General features: G+C 34.5%; 1 protein-coding gene across 2 annotated transcripts in view; it reads right to left on the reverse strand.

Moving 5' to 3' along the window:
• Positions 1–21,037, reverse strand: part of CNTN5 (contactin 5) — a gene marked incomplete at both ends in the record, with an annotated part of 310,341 nt that overhangs the window by 117,842 nt on the left and 171,462 nt on the right. For both annotated transcript variants that reach the window (XM_084200929.1, XM_084200928.1), the window contains 3 exons: positions 648–777; positions 2,313–2,449; positions 9,363–9,544. In XM_084200929.1, the coding sequence (XP_084057055.1) occupies positions 648–777; positions 2,313–2,449; positions 9,363–9,544 (449 nt within the window). The remainder of the gene's footprint in view (positions 1–647; positions 778–2,312; positions 2,450–9,362; positions 9,545–21,037) is intronic.

Consider the following 21,037-nt stretch of genomic DNA (forward strand, 5'->3'; position numbering starts at 1 on the left):
CTTTAAGGAAAATTAGAGTGTTCAGAAGTTTTTTCAAGTTTTTTCTTCATTAACTACCCGCTTCAGCTTTTGGACAATGACATTTTCATTGTATTTCCAGGTAACACTATGCAGTGTACCTGCTTTTCTGTGGACGATATTCCCCCCAAGTATGTAATTTATTCTATTCAATTAGTTTTCATGATTTCATTAGAAGTTTTTTGAAACTAAGGTCATGCACCTTCGAATTACCTTCCAATTACCTTAAGAGTCTTTGAATAATGATCAAAGTAGAAATAATAAGTTATTTTTAATAGAGATCAAAATACATTTGCTTCCTCTAAATTTCATCTCCTGTACATATTTTTGAGGGAGTAAAAAATATTTTGCCATTTATTTGAACTGAAATAGCTTTATATGAGAAATCTTCACAAAATTCTATGGAGTCAGTTATGTATGAATGACAATTTTTGGTTAACAGAAGGCCTGATGCTCTCTGGGGCAACAAAGGACTCACCCACACATAAGTAACAAGAATAAAAAGAAACCACTTCTATCTGCTCTGCTGTTTGGACTGGCAGAAGCTGTTTCTTGTCACAGCAGTCTAAGAAAAGAATGAATTCTCAAAAGGGGACAAAGGAACAGCTTATTCTTTTCCAAATACTCACCTAAAATCTTCAGCTCAGCACTGGCATAAATCGTACCATACTTATTTTCTGCTAAGCACTGATACATTCCAGCATCTGAGACATTCACACTATGGATCATCAGAACACCATTAATCATCTCAATCCTGCTCTGTAATAGAATTAAAAAAAAAAAATTAAAATTATTCTATAAAAGCAAATAGGCACTGGAAAATTGTTGTGTTATTAGCTTGAGGGGAAGCGACAGAAAAGGACCTAAAATAAAACTGAGCAATAAATTTCCTTGGGCTTTGCTTTTTCCTGTTATACAAGAAATTACAAGAATAAAAAGTCAAAAAATATTTGACAGTAATTATTTTCAGATAAATTCACTATATTCAAAGCTTCCTTTTTTCTGTTTATTTGTTTGCTGTTACCCTTACATAATTTTTAAAAGAAACTCATCCTGAGAACTTTAAGGAGGCAAGAAATAATTTGTCGATGTAATATGTCTGATGATCTTCAAATACATAGCAAATTTTTGGTCTCAGTCATGGTGCTATTTTCATAAAAGGAGATATATGAAAGATTGCTTGCATAAGTAAGCATTAAAGGATCCAATTACTTTCATCATTAGTACAAATTTCTAATTTGAAAGGCCCGCTAGGAGAAAATAATTACCACCACTGGAAGAGAAGGGACATCAATAACTGTTTATGGAAGGGAGTATTTAATGAAGCTATAATATGAATAATTTCAACTACTATAAAACAACTCTTAAGTTTCATTATAACAGTTGTTGTAAGTTAAAATTGATAAGGCATAAATTGTTTGGGAATGCAGAGGAAACTGTGATAAAAAATTCACTTTGTTGTAAGCCCTCACCCAGCTCAAAGTAAAATTCAATTTGAAATTTCAGAGCCTGGAGAAACTAATGGTTTGGAAAATCAGAGAACCAAAAAGTAGAGATATTTAAATTGCTTCAATTTCAGCACTAATAGTTCCATATAAAAAGGCAGAAATGAATAGAGTAACCTTATTTTCAATGCCTCACAGCTTCAAAAGTAAACTGTTTTTATGTTTCCTTTCTGGTTGTTTGCATAATTGGTTGATGTTCCCAGATAGATAGAAGGGACATTTGCTGGAAAGGAAGACATTGCATCTTTTATATTCATAAATCCATTCTGTCAGTTCATTTGCAAATATAGACATTTTTCTCCCAGAATCAAACAGCTAGCATTATTTTAATCTGGAAAAATAGATTAAGAAAATTTACAAAAGTTTTCATTACTCCAAATAATTTGAGACTACAAAATTAAAAGGTATTAGGCAAAAAGGCCTCACATGATGTGGCATGATTCCTTGATGATGCAGTGAGAGAAAGAGAAAAAGGTGAAATAAAAGACAGACCATGCCATCAGTGGTCTTTTAAAAGAAAAAAAAAAATTTATGTCTAATTCTAAAATATGTCAGGTGATTGTAGTAAAACACTTTACATTCTAGGAGTCTTACATGAACCATTGTAGTGGTCTTCATGAAAAGTTCTGTTACTTGCAGAGATGAGATTGAGTTGAAAATGCGATGGCCATCATACTTTTTGCGTTAACCAAACCGTAATTTCTGAAGAACTTTTCAGTACTTTCTTTAACTGACTTTATCTGAATGAAAGGAGCATCCAACATAGAGTGGACTCCTTGTCTAGTGTACCTGTGGCCAGAGAGGAACTCCATTTTTCAGCCAGCGATAAGTGGGCCTTGGCTTTCCAGTGGCTTTGCATTCCCACCGGAGCTGCTCTCCACTGTCCAGTTGGGTATCGTTGAGCTTCTCCACCCAGTGTGGGTAGGCTGCAAGGAGAAATTGCCATGTTAGACTCAAAGATTATAGAGTGGTAAGTCTCTAGCTGATGTGCAAAGACCTAATCAATTTAAAAGCTTAAATTAATGATCTTTACAACACTTATATTACTCTCAGAAAAAAAGCACATTAAAAAAAAAAGGCCCAAATCAAAAGAGACTAATAAAATTAACAAACTCCAAATTTTAAAGGAAGTGCTGTAATGGTACCAGGCAGTAACATAACCAACAATAGAAATCTGACTGATTTAATAAAGTCCAATGGATTAAATTGTAGTACTATATATTACCGGGTTCATTATTCCTGAATTTAAGACAAATGTTTTGTATTCACAATAGAACATTTAATGATTCACAAGACCTAAGATATTTAAATTGTGGTAAGGAGGTTAATTGCCATAGGCTGTGTTTCATGTAGTTGTCTCAGTTTACAAGGAAATCACTATTTATTTAGCTAGGAGTGATTAGGAATTTGGTAAGGTATTTGCATATATTTTGGTTAAAGTGTCCTAAGTTTAATTCATGTTTCAAGGGAGAAAATGCTTTTAACATATTTAAGCACAAAACCCATGAGATTTCTGTCATCCACCAGGAGCATAAATTACACAGTAAATCAATCTTAAGAGAGTCTTTTTAAAGACAGACAGTTGATAGCTATATGTGTGATCACTAGTACCTAACTTTCATGAAATAATCCATCAAAAAACAAGGAATATGTTTTTCAGAGAAGTAGAACTTTAATGTGGCAGTCAATCAGATAGCTATTTGTAGGATCTTATAATTTGGAAAACATTATATGACTCAGTGAGAAACTGAGAATTGCTGTACAGAAATAAAAATATATGCTTAAAAGCCAGCTTTTGGGTTTCACACTGTAGCCATAACACCTTGTATAACACAGAGGGTGATAGATGACAATAATTAAGTTCAAGATATCAAATGCTGGTTTGGGATTTTTTTGTTTGTTTTGTTGTTGCTGTTGTTGTTGTTGTTGTTGTTTGTCCAAATCATAAAGAATAAATGGATAAAAGGCATAGCTAAAGGGATGCAAAATTCTGCATGGTATGAACAGAAGTCCAGATCTGTCATAACAAAGTCTCTGCTTCAAATGACAGATCATTGATAATGTGCTTAAACATGTGGAATTGAGTTTAAAAATAAATCTTTGAATCTAGCTGGCATTTGACTGGTCATCAATCAAAGGCATGAGAAGATATGAAAAGGCATGACAGGTGACTAACTGCTTCTAGCTTACATCCTGTGCATGGACGATAAAGAAAGTGAACGAGGTGTCTATCATTCCTAAGCAGGGAATAGTCTGCTTCAGAGTCCCAGACCAGACATTTGTCAGAAGCTGGAAACATTAGAAATATCACTCACTTCCTTTTTGGTAGAGGAAATCAGAGAGATTGACCCAGCCCCACTCCCAAACCCAAGACAAAAACTTGTGCTCCCTTATTCCTCTTATTACAGTCAAGCAATGCATGTAATCCTCTACATGTGCTCTGCTGTGCTGAATTTCTTCTTTCTGAAGTTATAATAAAGGGTCCCACAAAAATCTGCAGAAAGAAACAGGTTTTGGTAATCCCTGTTTTTTCATTCCCAGTTGTCCTAAAAATATAATTTAATTGCATTGTATAGTTGCTGTTCTCATTTTGAATGCTTCAATATGCAAAGGAAGCATGCTGAGAATAAATTGTTTCCTTTGAAAATAATTACATTAATATGATTCTGGAATGTGAGACAGTTAAATGTGCAGCCAAAAAAATAATAAAAGACAGTCAGTGGTACCATAAAATAATGCCGTTTCAAAGAGGAACTAAGCTGTTCCTATTTATATTTCTTATTTTCATTAATTTTCTTTTCTGTAAATTTTACTATTTAACCCAAAACATATATAGCCTCACATTTCTACATTGAATTTGAGCTCATCATGAACCAAAGTGTCCAGAAAAGGGTATCAGAACTGCTGTTCCCTACCCTTTGTCCAAGGCTGCCTTGCTAAAAAAATGTGCCACAGGTTTTGTTCTGAAACTACAGACTTGCAAATCACAGTGGCATGACTGATTGGTCAGAACAAACTTTTTCCATTAGTAGATGTATTTCTACTCTAAATTTTCTCCTTGTAGCCTAAGTGGCCTTTGGAGTCACATTTTTCAAGCTATTGAACTTGCCATCAGAAGACAAGATTCCCACCCCTTTGGGAATAAAGTAGCAAAGTAATAGGTTGATGTAGCTGGAATAGAGCTAAAAGCATGATTGAGAGAAATACTGTTCACCACTTTTTGGCTTCTATTTCTCTCTGTATACTCCTTACTTTATCACAGAGAATTCCCTCTCTGCTTGTTAGCAAGGGTCACTCCCATAAAATCTTAACCCTTGTTCTAAAATCCTATCAGTGCTTTTAAAGTTGAAGCATTTAACTGAATGTACAACCTCTTACTCAATGTCACATTTTTGGGTCTTTTTTTTTAACAAAAGTATCTTAACATAACCCTGATATATGTGTGTGGGAAAAAAAACTTCATTCCATAATCACACTTTATTTTAATTAGAAAATGTAGCCAGATTTCAAAAGTAACAATTTCTTCTTTTTTTCTTATAAATGCAACGCTCTTCTCGGGAAAAAACAGGTGTCTGCCTCTTTTTTAATCTGTCCAGTGAAGAGCCTTGGGTTGACTGTGAGAAGAGAAGGATTTTGCATTTTAGTGTTCAGTAGTCTTTATAAGTGCTGTACCAGAGCTCCATACAGTGTTTCTGAGATTTTAAAATCACCATCCAATCCGTGATTTATTTTATGCTTCATTTTTGCAGCTGTTTATTCAAAGATATCAGAATATTTGTGTTTTGCAAACATAAATTGGCAATAAATCTGCAAGTTTACAGGCCAATTTTTAACTCCTCTATGCAAAATGGAATTAAGGTGAAGAAAATTTAGATTATTTCTCAAAATTTTAAGCACTTTTTTGTCAGAGACAAAATAAGTACAAAATTTTACATAGACAAATGATTTAAAATAATGTCCTAAAATGCAAATAAATACAGAGTTTGGGATGAAAAAATTTATTTTCCTGTATATGAGATTGATTGGGAAAAGTAAAGTAAGAGAAGCATATTAAGAAAGATAAGTGATAAAATCATGACAGAAAATTCAAAACTAATTTACTTTTTTAATACAAAATCACTTCTCTTGCCAGTTTTACTTTGTGGGACTAACCTGTAGTGGCAGGAGTGGACTTTTTTCCCGTTCAGTTTTTGTAGGGAAGTAATTAAAATAGATTTTAAAATCAGTATGGTCAGTTACACTGCATTACAGAATATTCCTGCTGTCAGATGCTTGTTCCACTCTTGTGTTATGGCAAGCCTTCCCTCCAGCTGCCAGGAAGGCACTGCTGTGTGCAGGATGGGGAAACTGATACAGCCAAAAGAAAAACAGCCAAAAATGTGTTTTTATAATCACTTCACATCACCATCCCCTGCTGGTCTTGGCAGTAGTGAGTAGGTAACAGGAAAAAACCCAAAGACTTAAGAGTGAGAGAGGAGCAGGAATTGGTCATACCAGTGCTTACCATTGGGAAAATGCTGTTGGCAAGAATTTGAGGAGAAACAAAAAGGCTAATGGCAAATTTATCCACTCATGTTTTAGCTTTTGTGTTTTCTTCTATTAACCAATTTGAGCTTGAGTAAAGTTTCACAGGATGAGCAGATCACTTGGGGTAAAATCACACCTCTCAAAACAGGTTGCATAACATAAGAGGATTCCTGGCATTGTAAAAATTATGTTATTAATGCCTACAGCTGAATTTCCACTAAGTGCTGAGACTACAATAATCTGAAGTTGTCAGCATCTGTAACTCTGCTTTCTGAACAACATCCAAATTGTCAGCTGCATCAGGCAGTCATGGTGTATCTGGATTGCAGCAGCAGGTAAGAAGAGAAAAATCACTAGTTTGTGATTAAATGTGACTAGACAGGCAGACTGGGTGTCCTGGGCTTTCTCCAGAATGCTCTGTGGTGACCCAGATCAGATGCAACTGACAGGATGAGGAAGATTCAAACAGACAGCGGGTGAGTTCCTACAGAGATATGCAAATTGTGGGACTGCAGTATGACACAGCTGGTCCTACAGACTGCTCGGAAATTTTACAAGAAACCCCTGGTAAAGAAATGACGGCCTACATCTGAATTTCTGAGCCAAAGTAATCATTGCCACCTGGAGGAATAAGGTGTCAGTGAAAAGACAGTGAGCTTACAGGTAAATAATTCGTGTTGACTGTTGTTATGAACAAAAGGTACAGCAGAAAAGGCCAATTCAGATAATGCCCCCAAATCCTGCAACAGCAGCTGTCAGCAGAAGAAGCTGAGAGTTTTGTGAAGTAACATTTGGCTCAATTTTGTGTAGAAGCCTTCTCACACAAACCTTCTTACACCTCTGGAAAGAGTAGGCAAGATTTACAGTCCAGTGAGACACTGCTGCTCTCTCCATGAGCACTGAAGGCTGAAAGTGGCTCCATGGGGAGTGTCTTATCTTGAGGCCAAGGAAAGGCACCTGTGGGGGGCTAGTAAAGTCTGTGCTTCTTGTCCTGCTCTACTGGAGGTCACTGCTGGTATTGTCCATCTGAAAGCTCCCTGTAATCTGTTCTGACCTTGCTGCCCTGCTGATGCAGATAGGTGAAACTTAATGTACTAGTCTCACATATCTGTTAACAGAGGAATGAGACAACATGAAGTGAACTCTCTTCCTGAAGTGTTAAAAAAGTTGTACTAAATTATTGCAGAAAAAAACCCAATGAGCTAAACTTTTGCTTTATCCATTAAAGGCAGACTCTAAAAATATAATTTAGACAATTTAAAATAAAATTAAAATAAAAATATAATTTAGACAATTTAGATAGAAATATGAAAAATTCGTATTTCTATCTAAACAGAATACAACAAAACTAACATTGTAAATGTATTCCATGGATTTGAGTACCAGCTTTATTTCTGCCCAGAGCAAAAGGCTAATGAGAGATGGAGAGTTGTGTAGAACACTATATCATGTTTGCTGTCATTTTATGCCACAGAGCTGCATGGTGCTCTTGAAGAATTAATTTCATTTTATAGCATCTTAGCTTCTCTCTCGAAGAACACATTTTATGTTCTTTTAACTCTGAAAGAGGGAAGCAGTGATAATTATAACACTTTTGTACACTGCTTTGGCATCTAGTAGTTTCACAGCTCTAAAAACCAGGTAGGAAGCGTATGAGCTGGGATACATCTTATAACTCAAATTAAATTTTCTGGATATCTTATATTTTAAGAAACATTGTGGAAGACGACCAGCTGCTAAATTCCCCTGGCCCCATGGTGCCTGGCAGGAGCTGCTATACTTTCATGGAAGTAATTTATAGCAAGAATTTGAGAAATATCAGCAGAGTATTGTCAAAGTAGGATGCATAGAGTAGGTACTGGGCTTTTTTTGACTGCTGTTTTCTGCAAAAGTCTTATAAAACCTTTGCTGCAAGTGCAAGATGGAAAATTTGGAATTAAATGCACAGACTGTCATCTTAATCATCACATACTTTTTCCAGCATATACAAAACATTGAAGAAAAAAAAAAAACTGCCCTGGTCTCTAGGTGGATGAGAATCAAAAGCAAGGAAGGAAGCATGATTCAGAGATATGCTGGTACTCACAAAAATCAACTGAGTTAAGATAAAGACATTGGAAAGCCAGAGGAGACAGAAAAATTGATTAGGGACTTGAAAATATTGACATATGTGGAAGATAAATGAAATATACTGTCTTGGTGTATAGTTATTTGATGAAAGTGTGTAACAAAGACAGAGAACTCTTTATAGTTTCTAACGGGGAGAAGGCATTAGGAGCCATGGACTGAAATCAGGAAAAGAAAAAGAAAATTAATTAAGAGGAGGAACTTTTCCTTAGACAGATCCATTGAGGATCTATCTAAACTGCAGCATTTGGAATTCTACTGGCTGAAATCTTTGAGGATGGAAAACAATTCAGTTTGGAAGATCTGTTGCTTAACCTCCCACAGCAGACCTTTTCTGCTAAGTATTTAAGGTTGTAGGTTTCATGGAATGATAGAAAGTAGTGTGGCTTAAATTGATTAAAAGTAGTGGGATTCAAGCTTACATGTGATATATACCAAACTTTAATTTGTAAGTATTCATTGCATGTATTACATAGGTTTTTGTTTCTGGACCCTAGAATGCAGCAACAGTATAATATAGAATTCATGGGGTTTGTCAAATATTTTTATTTTCAGCGTTCCTTTTTTATTTTCAATCTGATGCATGACTTAATCTTTCATGGTCACTCAAATTTTTTTTTTTTGCATCTTAGAAAAAGTGTAATGCTTTGTGAAGATGAGAACTTTTGGAAATTGTGCATGCCTAGATTGGAAATTTTCTGGAAGAAACAAATCCTTCTTAAGCATTGTATTCCAGTACAATGAACTTGACAAAGCTCACCACCCTAGCATGGCACAAGTAAAATGTTAATAAAAGTGTGTTAATATTCCTAAAACATCTCCAGCATTGTTTTCTGACAGATGATTCATGTTTAAGTTACTTGTCATTGTTATATCCTAACAAAAAGAAATAGACTTTTAAAATTATAGCTATACTTTTTTAATTAAAAAAAAAAACAAATCCCATATGAAATTATATTTAAGTCAATTATTTGAAGAAGTCAACATTATTTATGTTTCAGACCTCAATGCAATGCTAAGGAATAATAATATCTACTTTAATTCAAAACTACTGTTGGTATAAGGTGTATACTCTATATATCAAGGTAGATTCTTTCTGCTGAACCTTGGAATGCTTCACGTGTGACCAAAGCCTTAATTGTGGACAAAGCATTTCAGGACAATACTGTGTGCAGTTACACTTACTGTATACTTGTAGCTGTCCTCTGAAGACATTTCTTCCACGAGAGTTTTCAGCTTTACATTCATACATTCCTGAGTCCTCTAGCTGCACATTAGGTATTTCAAGCACAGCTTGGGATTTTCTCAGGCGGGCTTTACTTGGATTATGACCATTAACTTTCCTCCAAGTGATTGTTGGAACAGGGCTGAAATATTTAGTAAAATTAGTGTTAACGCTCTTCCACTATTGAGAATATAGATTCTGTTATCTGGTAGTTTAAACAGTTAATAATCTAAGTAGCAATAAAACATAATCACAATTAAGGTTCATATAATGGTTGATCTAGTTCACTTTCTATAGGGAATCCTTAATAAATGGATTGCTACACAGAATGTGTCTCTTTCATCCACAGGGGAGGCTGTTTTTACTGAGATCAAATAAATCACTTGAAATCACTCTCAATAGAGTTTCCTTAGCACTCTATGCTTTACTCCTGAATGCTGCCAGTCCATAGGTCAACAAAAATAACTTCAAAACTTGGATCAACTTAGCAAATTCCAAAACATCCCAATTTTCCTGCAATGAAACTGCAGTTCAAGTCAATCAATGAAAAGATCAAAGTCTAGGTGGAGAATTTCTTTTTTGGGTAAATTTAAGTGACCAGAGGTTTGGAGGCATTTTTCTTACAATATTCTTCAAATTGCAAAACTAGTTGTGTGATAAGACATATTAATGGTACTGCTGTTCCTGTCTCACAGCATTACACTCTTGCTTCTGGAAGCAGAATGGTTTTTCACTGCAACTTGCTAACTTGCTGTTCCACAGTGGTCTGTGAGGACCCTGGGTCATTTACATTCATATTTGGTGAAAAAAAAAGCCTTAAATAGTGTTTGTACTCATGAAAGTTTCTTTTTAGCTCAAAAATTCATCAGCCATTGGGCACCCAGTGGGCCTTATGATACAGACACACATTTTTCTAAATATGGCAGGGATTTAAGAGGGAAAAAAAAAGAAAAAAAATAGAACCATCAATAAAAAAATATTTGATTGTGACCTGAAAACTGGACTGCTTCAGGTACTCCACCAGAAGCTTGGAGGATGCCATAACAGAAAATTGAACTTTTTGAAAAACATATTTTGTATTTATTTCAAGTCTAAGCTTAGGTATAAACACAGGGCCTTGTGGAAGTTTAGATGAGGAATAGCACTTCATAACAATTCAAATTTATTTAGTTTAAATTCAAAACTGCTATGAATTGCTGTCATGATTTGCTGACTTTCACTTCCTATAAATGTTTGAAGTTTCATTAAGAATATCACCTTTCTCTTAATATTTCAGGGTATCCAGTTTGAGACACAAAAAATAAGCGTGTGACAAGCAAGTTCTGGTTATTCTTCAAACAGTTAGAATCACATGCAGTAATGTGAATTACTGGAGTTCTACTCAAACTTGTTGACAAGATGCTCCAAATTCTAGTACTTTATAGAGAATAAAGCAATTCCCAAACTTGTGCCTGATTATCAGAAGATTTGTCTAATTTTAACTCCTGAGTGTCACATATCAATGAATTTTATTGATCCTATTAATGTCATTACCTTACAAAACCAACATATAGTCCCATATGGAATTCATTTTAATATACCAGAAAGAGAAAAGAATTATTGCCCTTATCAGTTTGCTGCACTGATTAATTAACCTGACAAAATGAACTTTATTGTGGGTGTGCTTGTACTCATCTCTGATATGTGGTTCCTGCAATATCTTGTTATTATTGCAAAATGATCTTTTATCACTGTCCCTACAGAAGAAATACCTCTATGGAATAGTTTTTGTTTCTCCTTGCTAGACAAAAGAGGCTGGTCTCTTTTCTCTCCAGCACTCCAGTTATGTATTTATTTTTCTTTTTATAAAAGTTTTTGTGATCATCTGATAGATGTGGATCATAAGACCTCTTTTTTCTTTTTCCCCTCTATCACCATAGAAATTTTGTAGCTTTCTCATTTTTAACCTTAAATTAATTTCTTGATGACTGATTTCAAATTTTGATGTATCGTGGGTTTGTTTTGAGGGCTCTTCTGCAGATTGTATGGTTCTGATTTATAAAGTTTGCTTCCTATAAGAAGATATTTTACATACCTTTCAGTTAGAAGAACAAAAGAACTTCCCTTTCCTATCTGATTCAAGTACTTCAACATCTTAAATTTTAAATATAAAAGATAAATAGGGTGGTTTTCTGATGCACTAATAAAGCATTCTGTCTTAGTCCCACCAGTTGTTATTCCTTTCACATCTTTAACTACACATTTTATTTGCTATACCTTAATACCTGTATGTATATATCATACATAGTACAAATAACAATCTTAGTTTCTTTTTCTCCCTTCTTTAGCTCTCATATGTAATTTCTTATTGCACACTTCTTCTGATATTCAAATTTAGACTCTTTCTTGAGTGACTTGTGGAGATCGTACAAGTTTTCTGTGTTACATTCAGCTGAAAGAGTTAACTTCTGTATGCTTGTCCCTTTTTTACATGGAATATAATTGTGTCATGATTTCTGGCTGCAAAGCATCTACCTTGGACAGATAGGAGTTTAACTGATTGTTATTTATCACAACACAAGTCCACAGCAGGAATAGGAATTCTTTATGTTGGTACAGTGTAATAGGACTCAGCAAGTGCTGCTTCATGACTGAAATGAGTGTGCAGATACACTTTGTTTGGGAGCTTAAGGGTGTCATTGCTGCTTTTGATAGTTATTTGGCCTTCAGCCTTGCTTCCAGTAAAATCAGTGACAAAAATGCTTTTTCTCTATTGTCATGGAGGAAAATGGGTTCTGCTGAATAGCATTAGTAAAAGGATTTTTTTTGGTGGTGTATATTTCTGAGAAAAAGTCAAGAGCTTATAAACCATGAAAATTGTCTCATTTAGCTACTATGAGATTATTCTGAAATTCATGTATTTGGAAAGTTTCCATTCAATTGAATTTAACAAAATTTTTTAAATTTGCTTTTGTGTTTCCTGCAGCAAGTGAATGTGTATAACATGGCAAACACAGAGGAAATTGGTTGTCTGGGTCATTAGGAAACATATTTTAAAACAACGCAGTTATTTCTTCATCAGCATGAGGTAGTAAGTGGAATTTTTCAAGGAGATAAAGTTACTTTAGCTGTGCAGATTTAATGATTTCAAAGGAAAGTACTCCCATATTGCAAATCAGTATTTGCAGACAACTTGTAGTTCTGTTTAATGAAGCTTATTTTCCTTGCATAACTCACAAGTGACATATGAATTTTACATCTGAAATAAAAATATATCTATACCTATTTCTCCTCCGTGACTTCTGTGAGAATGAAATGAAACATATGAGTGAGAATGTGAAAGAATAAAATCGTGTGACTGTTCTAGAAAACTCCTAAAGTCCGCCATAAAAGCTAACATATGCACATTTTTAATCTTTCAAAAAATTATTGGAAGCTGTTCTTCTTCCTGTCAATTTCATATGTGAAAGAATTTCATGACATGCCTAAAGTACATGTCTATTTTCTGAAAGGGGAGAGGTAGAAATAGGAGTAATGTCTGAAATTTAAAATACCCTTTCCTTGGATCTGAGCTCTTAGGATTTCAAGAATATTTTAAATAGGAATGCATAGAATACTTTTTCTGTACTTGGTTGGTACATATTGATGTGATATTTTGAAATATTTTATCTACTACAGTAATTCCAATTCCACTCCACATGATTTCTCTTTACCATGCATCACTGTTTCGAGCTGCATCTTCAAACCCACAGGTGCACATCATAATATATCTTGAAAACCTCTGCATGCCTGTGGGGACTAGAAAAAAATCCCTTTTCCTTCTTACATGTTCCTGTCTTGCAACTGCATTAAGTGTCTTTAATTATTATAGGATAAATATGAGGGCTAAAATGTTGAGGATTATAGTGAAATTCTCTCTGTCAGATGGTTTTTAGGGATGCCTATCAACTATGGAAATCTACCTTTAGAATATCCCATATAAATCTGTTCATAATTTTATGAGACACAATAACCACTTTTCCTTTAGTTTGGTTTTTAAAATATAGTTAGTACTGAAACACATGAAATACAGCAGCCATGAGTATGGTGATTTAAAAATTAAAAAAGAATAGAAGCAAATGATGATGATCTTGAAGCCAGTGTGCAGGAACAAGTCCAGGTCTGCAAGTCTCTTCAACAGATGCCCATGACTGTGCTAAAAATATCTATTGCCTACATGAGTGTCATGTATTAATGTGGACACGCCACCACTTATCACCACTATTAGCTTGTTCTTTATGGCACAGAGCAAGGACAGTGCCTGCTTGGCTGCATATCCAGCACCACAGCATTTTCTTCACACTTTAAGTTATGGCACGTTAGAGCATCTCTAGCATCGAAAATAGTGCCATGTATAAAGATGATTCATTTTCTGTAATGGTTCATTATTTGCAGTGAATTATATTCCAGAGCTCCTCTTTACTGGTTGATCAGAGACTAAACTGATGTCTCAATCATCACACTTAACTATTCAACAGCTAAATTTAGATAATGTAGCTGTCCAATACCCTCAGGTGATATAACCAACAGTTTTCATGATTTAAATTTTTTCCCAAATTCGTAAATTTGAGTTAGTCATGAACAAATGAGTCACCTGATGAGGAGGTAATCAAATGAGACCACAACAGGCAAAGGTATTGGTTTGACAAGTAGCAAGGAAAGTGGACAATCTATTCCACAACCTTTTGGGTTTGCATTTAAAAGTTAGGTTATGGTGTTTACTCTTGATGAAATGGCAACAGCATAGGTAAAAATTTAATATGAAAAAACTGAACATCTCCTTCTATGTATTCAGTGTTGTCCAACTCATTGCAAAACTCCATATTATATTGTCAATTTAGGATTGTGGATGGTATTTATATAGCAGGATTGGGGAGGTATTGAGACATCATGTCTGTAAAAATGATGGAAATAAGCTCTGTTTTTTTTCTCAGCCATCCAGTAACCATTTTTTCTAGTCTCTGTATCACACTCTACCTCAGCACGTGGCTGGGGACATTCTGAAGTGGACATTCTTCTAAAAAATATTAAAGACATAACAGGTAAATTATCACCAGCCTGTGACTTGATCAAGGCTGTTGAGAAGAGGAATCTGTAACAACTTTGAAAGTAAAAGACATATATGATACCTGCTGTTTTACTAAAGGGGAAAATACCTAAAGAATGACTTTAAGAGACAATGCTTTGAAGCAGAAAATTTCTTTGAAAGATGACACATTTTTGGCAGGTGTTCGTACAGATCTTCAGGGCCAAAGTACTGCAACAGAACTGTGTTTGTTTGCCTTGTGTTATTTTATAACTGAACTTTTGTGTCATTTTTTTCTCTCTTCTTAATTTTGCCCAGGCAGATTTTCTTTGGCTAGCACATTGATCTAGGTAGTCCTGACTCTGCTTTACAGATATGGCCAGCATATGTGTGCAGAAGATCAGGAAGACTAGTTAAAATGAGTCCAAAAATCCCCAAAATCATGACATGCCATCAATGAGGATGCAAATGTAAACACAAATCAAGTATGTCTGAAGAGTGCAAGATGGCTCTGAACCTGCTGATCAGACACAGAGTTTGAAGACAATGAGTGTGATGTTTTCCAGAAGTGCTGCATTTAAGGCTCTTGTGCCATAGTACCATATACATTTATTTCTTTGTAGCAAATCCTTAAGAGAAACATAACACTGACCTACTCCTGAGAAATGCTAGAATCTTTTTCTTTCTGATCCTCTCAGACTCTAACACAGAGAGAAAGTCTACACATATGCTTCTGATGGTTAGCTTGGAATCATAAGAAAAAAGAAAAAAAAGCTCCTCCATCTTTAAACCTACAGTAAAGCTGCAAAGCTGCACAAGTTACTGAATACAGTTTTTAGTAACATTTACAAATTTTATGCAAGGGTTCTGAGAGAGAATAAAAAGGGATTGGTAATACTGATTCTTCAAGAATTACGTTCTACTGACGGGGACTTAGTTCAGTAGGTTTTTCTCCCACTTCCATTATGCCATACAGAAAAGCAATCAAATTTAAATTTTAGATTTTAGAATGAGGCAGAATGAGGCCTGGGAGTGCTACTTGAGTTTTGTAGAAGAATCTTTATTTCATTGCTATGAATGATTGCAATATCTGTACCACTATTAGAAAGTCTATTTAACAACAAGTTTATTTAAGTCCACTTAGAAGAAAACAGAAATAAATCCAGCCTGAAAATCAGGAACAAAATCCAGTCTGGCTCTAGCACCTTATAACAAAAATACTTATTCAGCACGAGCTGAAAATGAACTTGAAATTGATGAAAGTCATAGAAATATTTATTTGATATAAAAAAATGTGCTGTCAAAGGGAAAAAAAAAGAAAGGGAATACTGGATCTATTTTGTTCATATAAACAAACTAAACTTGAAGATGTCATGTCTGCATTTAAAAAGATGAGATGTCCTCTCATCAGAAGCTTATCTTGAGGGGAAAGGACATCCCTATTTATAACATTGACAAATGTTCTGCAGGGAGTGTTTATTTCCTTCTTGCAAGTATTTTGTTATCAATAAAATTTAAAAGTGGCTTCCACAGCTTCCAGATCTGGCATCTGATAGGATTAATAAAATATTTGTCCAGTAGAGAGAATTGGTGTGAAGGGACATGGAGTAACATGATTTTTTTTCCTATGGAACTTAGAAACAGGTACTTCTATATCAATTTTTGTGTCTATCATGCAGTTTCATTGTTGGCAAATAATAAAACCAGATTAATACTCGATGGCATGGTTTCTCTGTTTTAAAAAGAGAAAACAATTTATGTCTCTGTGACCTATAGATGAAAAATAGAATGACATGCTAAACTTTGGTTTTGATGGTAGAGGCAAATTAATACCTGTGGACTTCTACATTGTGAATTAGCTTGAGGCTTGAAAATGTTAAGTTATTAGAATGCCTTCTTCCCATAGTAATTCTGCTATTTGTAGGAAAACAACTAAATATTTCAATCCAAGTTCCAACAATGAATTGGGTGTATAGCACCTAGAATGACTTGCTTTATTTAATGCCAGGTTACCTTTAATATCAAAGGTGTTTCTGTGTGTCACCATGGTTTTAAGACTGGGAAAGGACTGTTTAGTGCTCATGGAAAAGTAAAGTATCTTAATATTTTTCCAAAAGACAATAACTAAGCAACTTCCAGGGCTGAATGGCTATTCCGTGAGCTATCAGAATCCTTAGCAAAGAGGCACTCACTCCCTGAGAAGCTTCATACAGTTGTCCAAGGAAAAGACAGCTTAGTCTCAGGGAAAAAAAAGCACAGATCTGCTGACATATCCCAAATACATTGACAACAGAACTGCCATACTTAGCACTAAAAACAATGAAGCCTGATTTATATCCCAGACGTTGTTGTCCTTTTTTATTTTGAGCGCATGTATATATGTGTGTGTGTGTATATATATATATATATATATACACACCAATGCACCAATGAAGCATGCTCTGTTCCCTGGATTATGTCCACTAATACTCATCTGCTGCTTGCTGCCTTGGCTGCTCACTCATGTCAAAGGCCCTGGGTTTCAGTGTAGTGCAGTTAAGAGAGGCTAATTTTGAGCGTCATCAGCACACTGGCTCTGCTGCTCTTTAGCACAACACCAGGGATGAAGCAAGATGTGGATTCATGCTGATAACAAGGACACTTAGGTTAGATTAGAGACTGGTCCCAGAATAGAAATCCTCATGAGACCTTTTTTGACACTAGATTACTGGGAAGGGGTCTGGTTAAAGGAACATCTTGTCTGGTTCTCTTTACAGTTTGTAACAGGAAATGCCTTCTGCCAGGTCTGGGGAGCGAACCTTAGAAGTCCTGTTTGGAAACATTCAAGACCAGTAGGTAATACTGGATTTGCCAAGATAAGCCAACTAGAGGACAGAAGTCAGAAAAATATGTGGAAGACTTGGCTGACAGTTTTAACTAGTGGTCTGAAAGTAAAAAGCCTTATTTTACAGATTTGAAGAGCAGAGAGGGTTAAAATCAGTCCCTTGGAGTTAGGAAACTATGGTGCAATGCTGGAATCTTCTATTCCCCTGTGTGTAGAGACCAGATGGATAACTGCATGTACTAGATAGAGAAGTGTGCAACCTGGATCTGTGACTCATTATAAAATTACTGTTAATCAACTTCTTATTCCTCCAAAAATCTCATATAATTATGTGGCAGATGGAGAAAAAAAAAAGGAATCAGGTACTGTGAAACCTCTAACCAAAGATTCATTCCTGGGTGCCTCCAACCCTCTTTTCTGAGATTATTCTCTTCATCATTACATTATTTGCCAGATCTCAGTGAAACAGCCCTTTAAAACGTGGTCTTGCAATACCTATCTTTTTGTACCTGCAAAAATATTTGTAATACTTAGAAAACTTCTTCATAGCTATTACCCTGTGTCAATGGCTTAATGAGCTGCACCAGCAAAAAAATAACTTCTTCAGAAACTTCATGCAATTCTCCACAGTTACAGTCAAATGCTCTTCGCCAGACCATAAAGATTTTTTATTTGGCTGCCCTGATCTTTGCTTAGGTGTTATACCCACTTATCCAAACACTTTGCCTTTATTTCTGCATATTGAAAAATATATAGTGAGCTGTCTCTACATAGATTAATAGAATGGTTTGAGTTGGAAGGAAACAAAGATTATTGAGTTCCAGCCCCACTGACATGGACAGGGACACTTTCCTCTAGACCAGGTTGCTCAGAGCCCCATCCAACCTCATCTTAAACACTTCCAGGATGGTGCATCCACAACACATATAGAGTCTGCAATGAAAATATTGATAGTGACATGAAACAAATAATAGCATTTCTAACAAAAGCTTGAAGATCAATTTGAAAAATTAGAAAAGTCTGGCAAAAGGAAAACAGGCACAGAAGGGAACAAAAATACTATATTTAACAGATTTAAAACTTTGAGGTATTTATTAATTTGAATTGATTCAGAGTTCATTGTTTCAATCGAAAATTTTTGAATGCTTCTTAGATTAAAAGTCGTATATTTCATAAATTTGTATGACTTAAATATAAGTATCTTCATCTTTTTATTTCATTTCATTTAGAAAGCAAGATTTTTATAAAGTTTTTAAGATTTTTCAGCTGAGTTTTTGCAAGCCCTACTACACATGGGATGATTGTTTTCAACTGAGCTATAAATCCCTTCCAAACAAAGTCAACAGTGGAATTATTAAGTCAACATTAAATATGACAAAATGAACAACTCATCTATCAAAACTGCCTTGTTGTACTTCAGTAATAAAATAAATAATATTGTTAATTTATTATTATCATTAACTAAATATATTTCAAAACAAAACCATAGTTTTGAAATTGCCAAAATGAAATAAACTAGAATTTAAAAAGAATGTTTGTATATTAACATGTATGTTACTATTGTACAGAAATAACATAAGCATAAAACAATCTCTCAAAAACACAGAAAAACAAGCAAATGAGTCATAGGAAAAATTGTCTGTCAGCACTGTTTATTGATGCTTTTGATTCAAATATCTATGTGTTGATCTATGTGGTTTAAAAATAACCATAGTATAAATTAAGGGATGCATAAAGCTTTTTTGTTTGTTTGTTTGTTTGTTTTTAGCAAAACAATCCTTTTGGCAGTCTATATAGCCCTTATTTTAGGAGCAAAGATTGAAAACTCTGGTAATCTACAAGTACTGCAATACCCCAGATCTTGTAATTTTTTTTAATGAGAAATAAAATATGATTACTTGCTCAAAATTGGCTGCTGGCTGCTGGCACTATCATAATACAAATTCTATTTTTTTTTTCTGACTAGAGACAGAAAACCAATGAAATGTGACTTTTCTATGGAAAATAATATAGAAGTCTGGTATAATGCACAAACAAAAATGCACTGAGGAAATGGCTGAAAGTGTGAGGGTCAGGTAGGGTGTGTGCATAATATACAGTTTAAAATTTAAAAATCTGTGTGAAAGAGTTTGAGCAGAATTATTCATATAGAATCAAGAAGACAACTTAGGGTTATCTGCCAGAAAGAATAATAAAAGGAAAAAAAGAAAGGTGTTTCTGACTCTTGCACTTTTCTTGCTTTCCTCTGTGGCCAAGGGTCTGGGATCATTGAAGAGGGCAGGAACTTACAGTTTTTCATGCCAGCTTGAACAAACCTGTCCTGTATCATATCTCAAACTATGAAAACTTGTTCATTTTGAGGCTTCAAAATAAAAAGCATATTTCCATCTGTGCCTGCCTTTAAGTCCCATATTTAAAATAATAGTGCTAAAATTACTTATGACATAAGTAAGGAAGAGCTGAAGGATGCTTGGATGACTGTCACCGAAATGCTTCATTAATGAATGTGTCGGACAGTGGGGATGGAATTTAGAGTTCTTTTGCATACCAACAACATTAATGTCATCTCTTTCTAATGGGCAGCTAAATGAAGACACCAGAATTATTCCTTTGAATAAAGTACATGAAAAAAGAAATTAAAGAACGGACCAGTTTCCTCTAGATGCTCCGGAAAACAAAGTCAGTAACACTTGAGAGAAAATTAAAATAGCAACCTGCTGTCAAAGAAGGCAGTGTCTGAAAGGTTTAGTTTCTGGAGCAGAAAAAGCCAAGAATGCTGTAATTTGTGCAAAAGTGTCAGCTAGGAAAATGATATCTTCTTCACCAGAACTTTTCTGAAGAACAAGGTCATGATCTGTCTTCCTGATTTACATAAGAAATCTAAGGTCTGACACTGAAATGGACATAAAAATCAGTATTATGTGGACTACAAACAGAAAGCTCATTACCCATTAGCTCATTTATTAGTTTTACAAAAAAATTATCTCATCTTTTTAGCTAAAAGATGCCACAAGCAGTGAAAACTGTTACCCAAAAGCAAACATTAACATATTGCTGTTTAGAATTATTTGAATTAATTTGGATTCTTTGAATTCTTGCATTCAGATTTTTTTTATTTTTCTTTTAAATTATTTATTTTAACAACATTTTATGTAAATACTAATCAGGATGTTTCCACAAATTAAAAATAAGTAGTTTTGTTATTGTAAAAAGTTAAAAATTGAAAATGTTTATATCTTGTTATTGCCAGTGTTTTTTCAGCTTTTTTTTAAAAAATATGATCTCCTGTTTTGTTAAGGAAAAAAAATTCAAGTATTTCTAATAGAAATTAAGTAATTAAATGGGTGGCAGAACACATATCTATATGATATATATAGGTACATACACGAAAGATAGATGTTGCTGAAACATAAATTGTAGTATAGATGTGGCAGTGAATATGTCTATAAAAGCAGTCTCAGGCCAGCATATATATCCAGCACAAAATGTCACTAATTGCAGAATGCACATTCTGGTATATATGCAGTAAATTTTCTTTTTCTCGTCTGTTTTTCATGTCTTGTTAAACCTCAGCAGTAAATCACTGATTTATGCAGTGATTTCTTAGACAATGACTGATGCTCATGATAAGAATCGTTATCTAGTGCAAATTAGATAATCTTGAGACATTTCACTCCTGCATTGCTTTGAATTTTTTAGCAGTTACAAAGTCTGTTTGTAAGCGGCATCAGTAACACAATATTTTCACTTGTAACTGAATCAGTTAC

The sequence above is a fragment of the Fringilla coelebs genome, assembly GCF_963513975.1.
Source record: "Fringilla coelebs genome assembly, chromosome: 2".
Classification (NCBI taxonomy): Eukaryota; Metazoa; Chordata; class Aves; order Passeriformes; family Fringillidae; genus Fringilla; species Fringilla coelebs.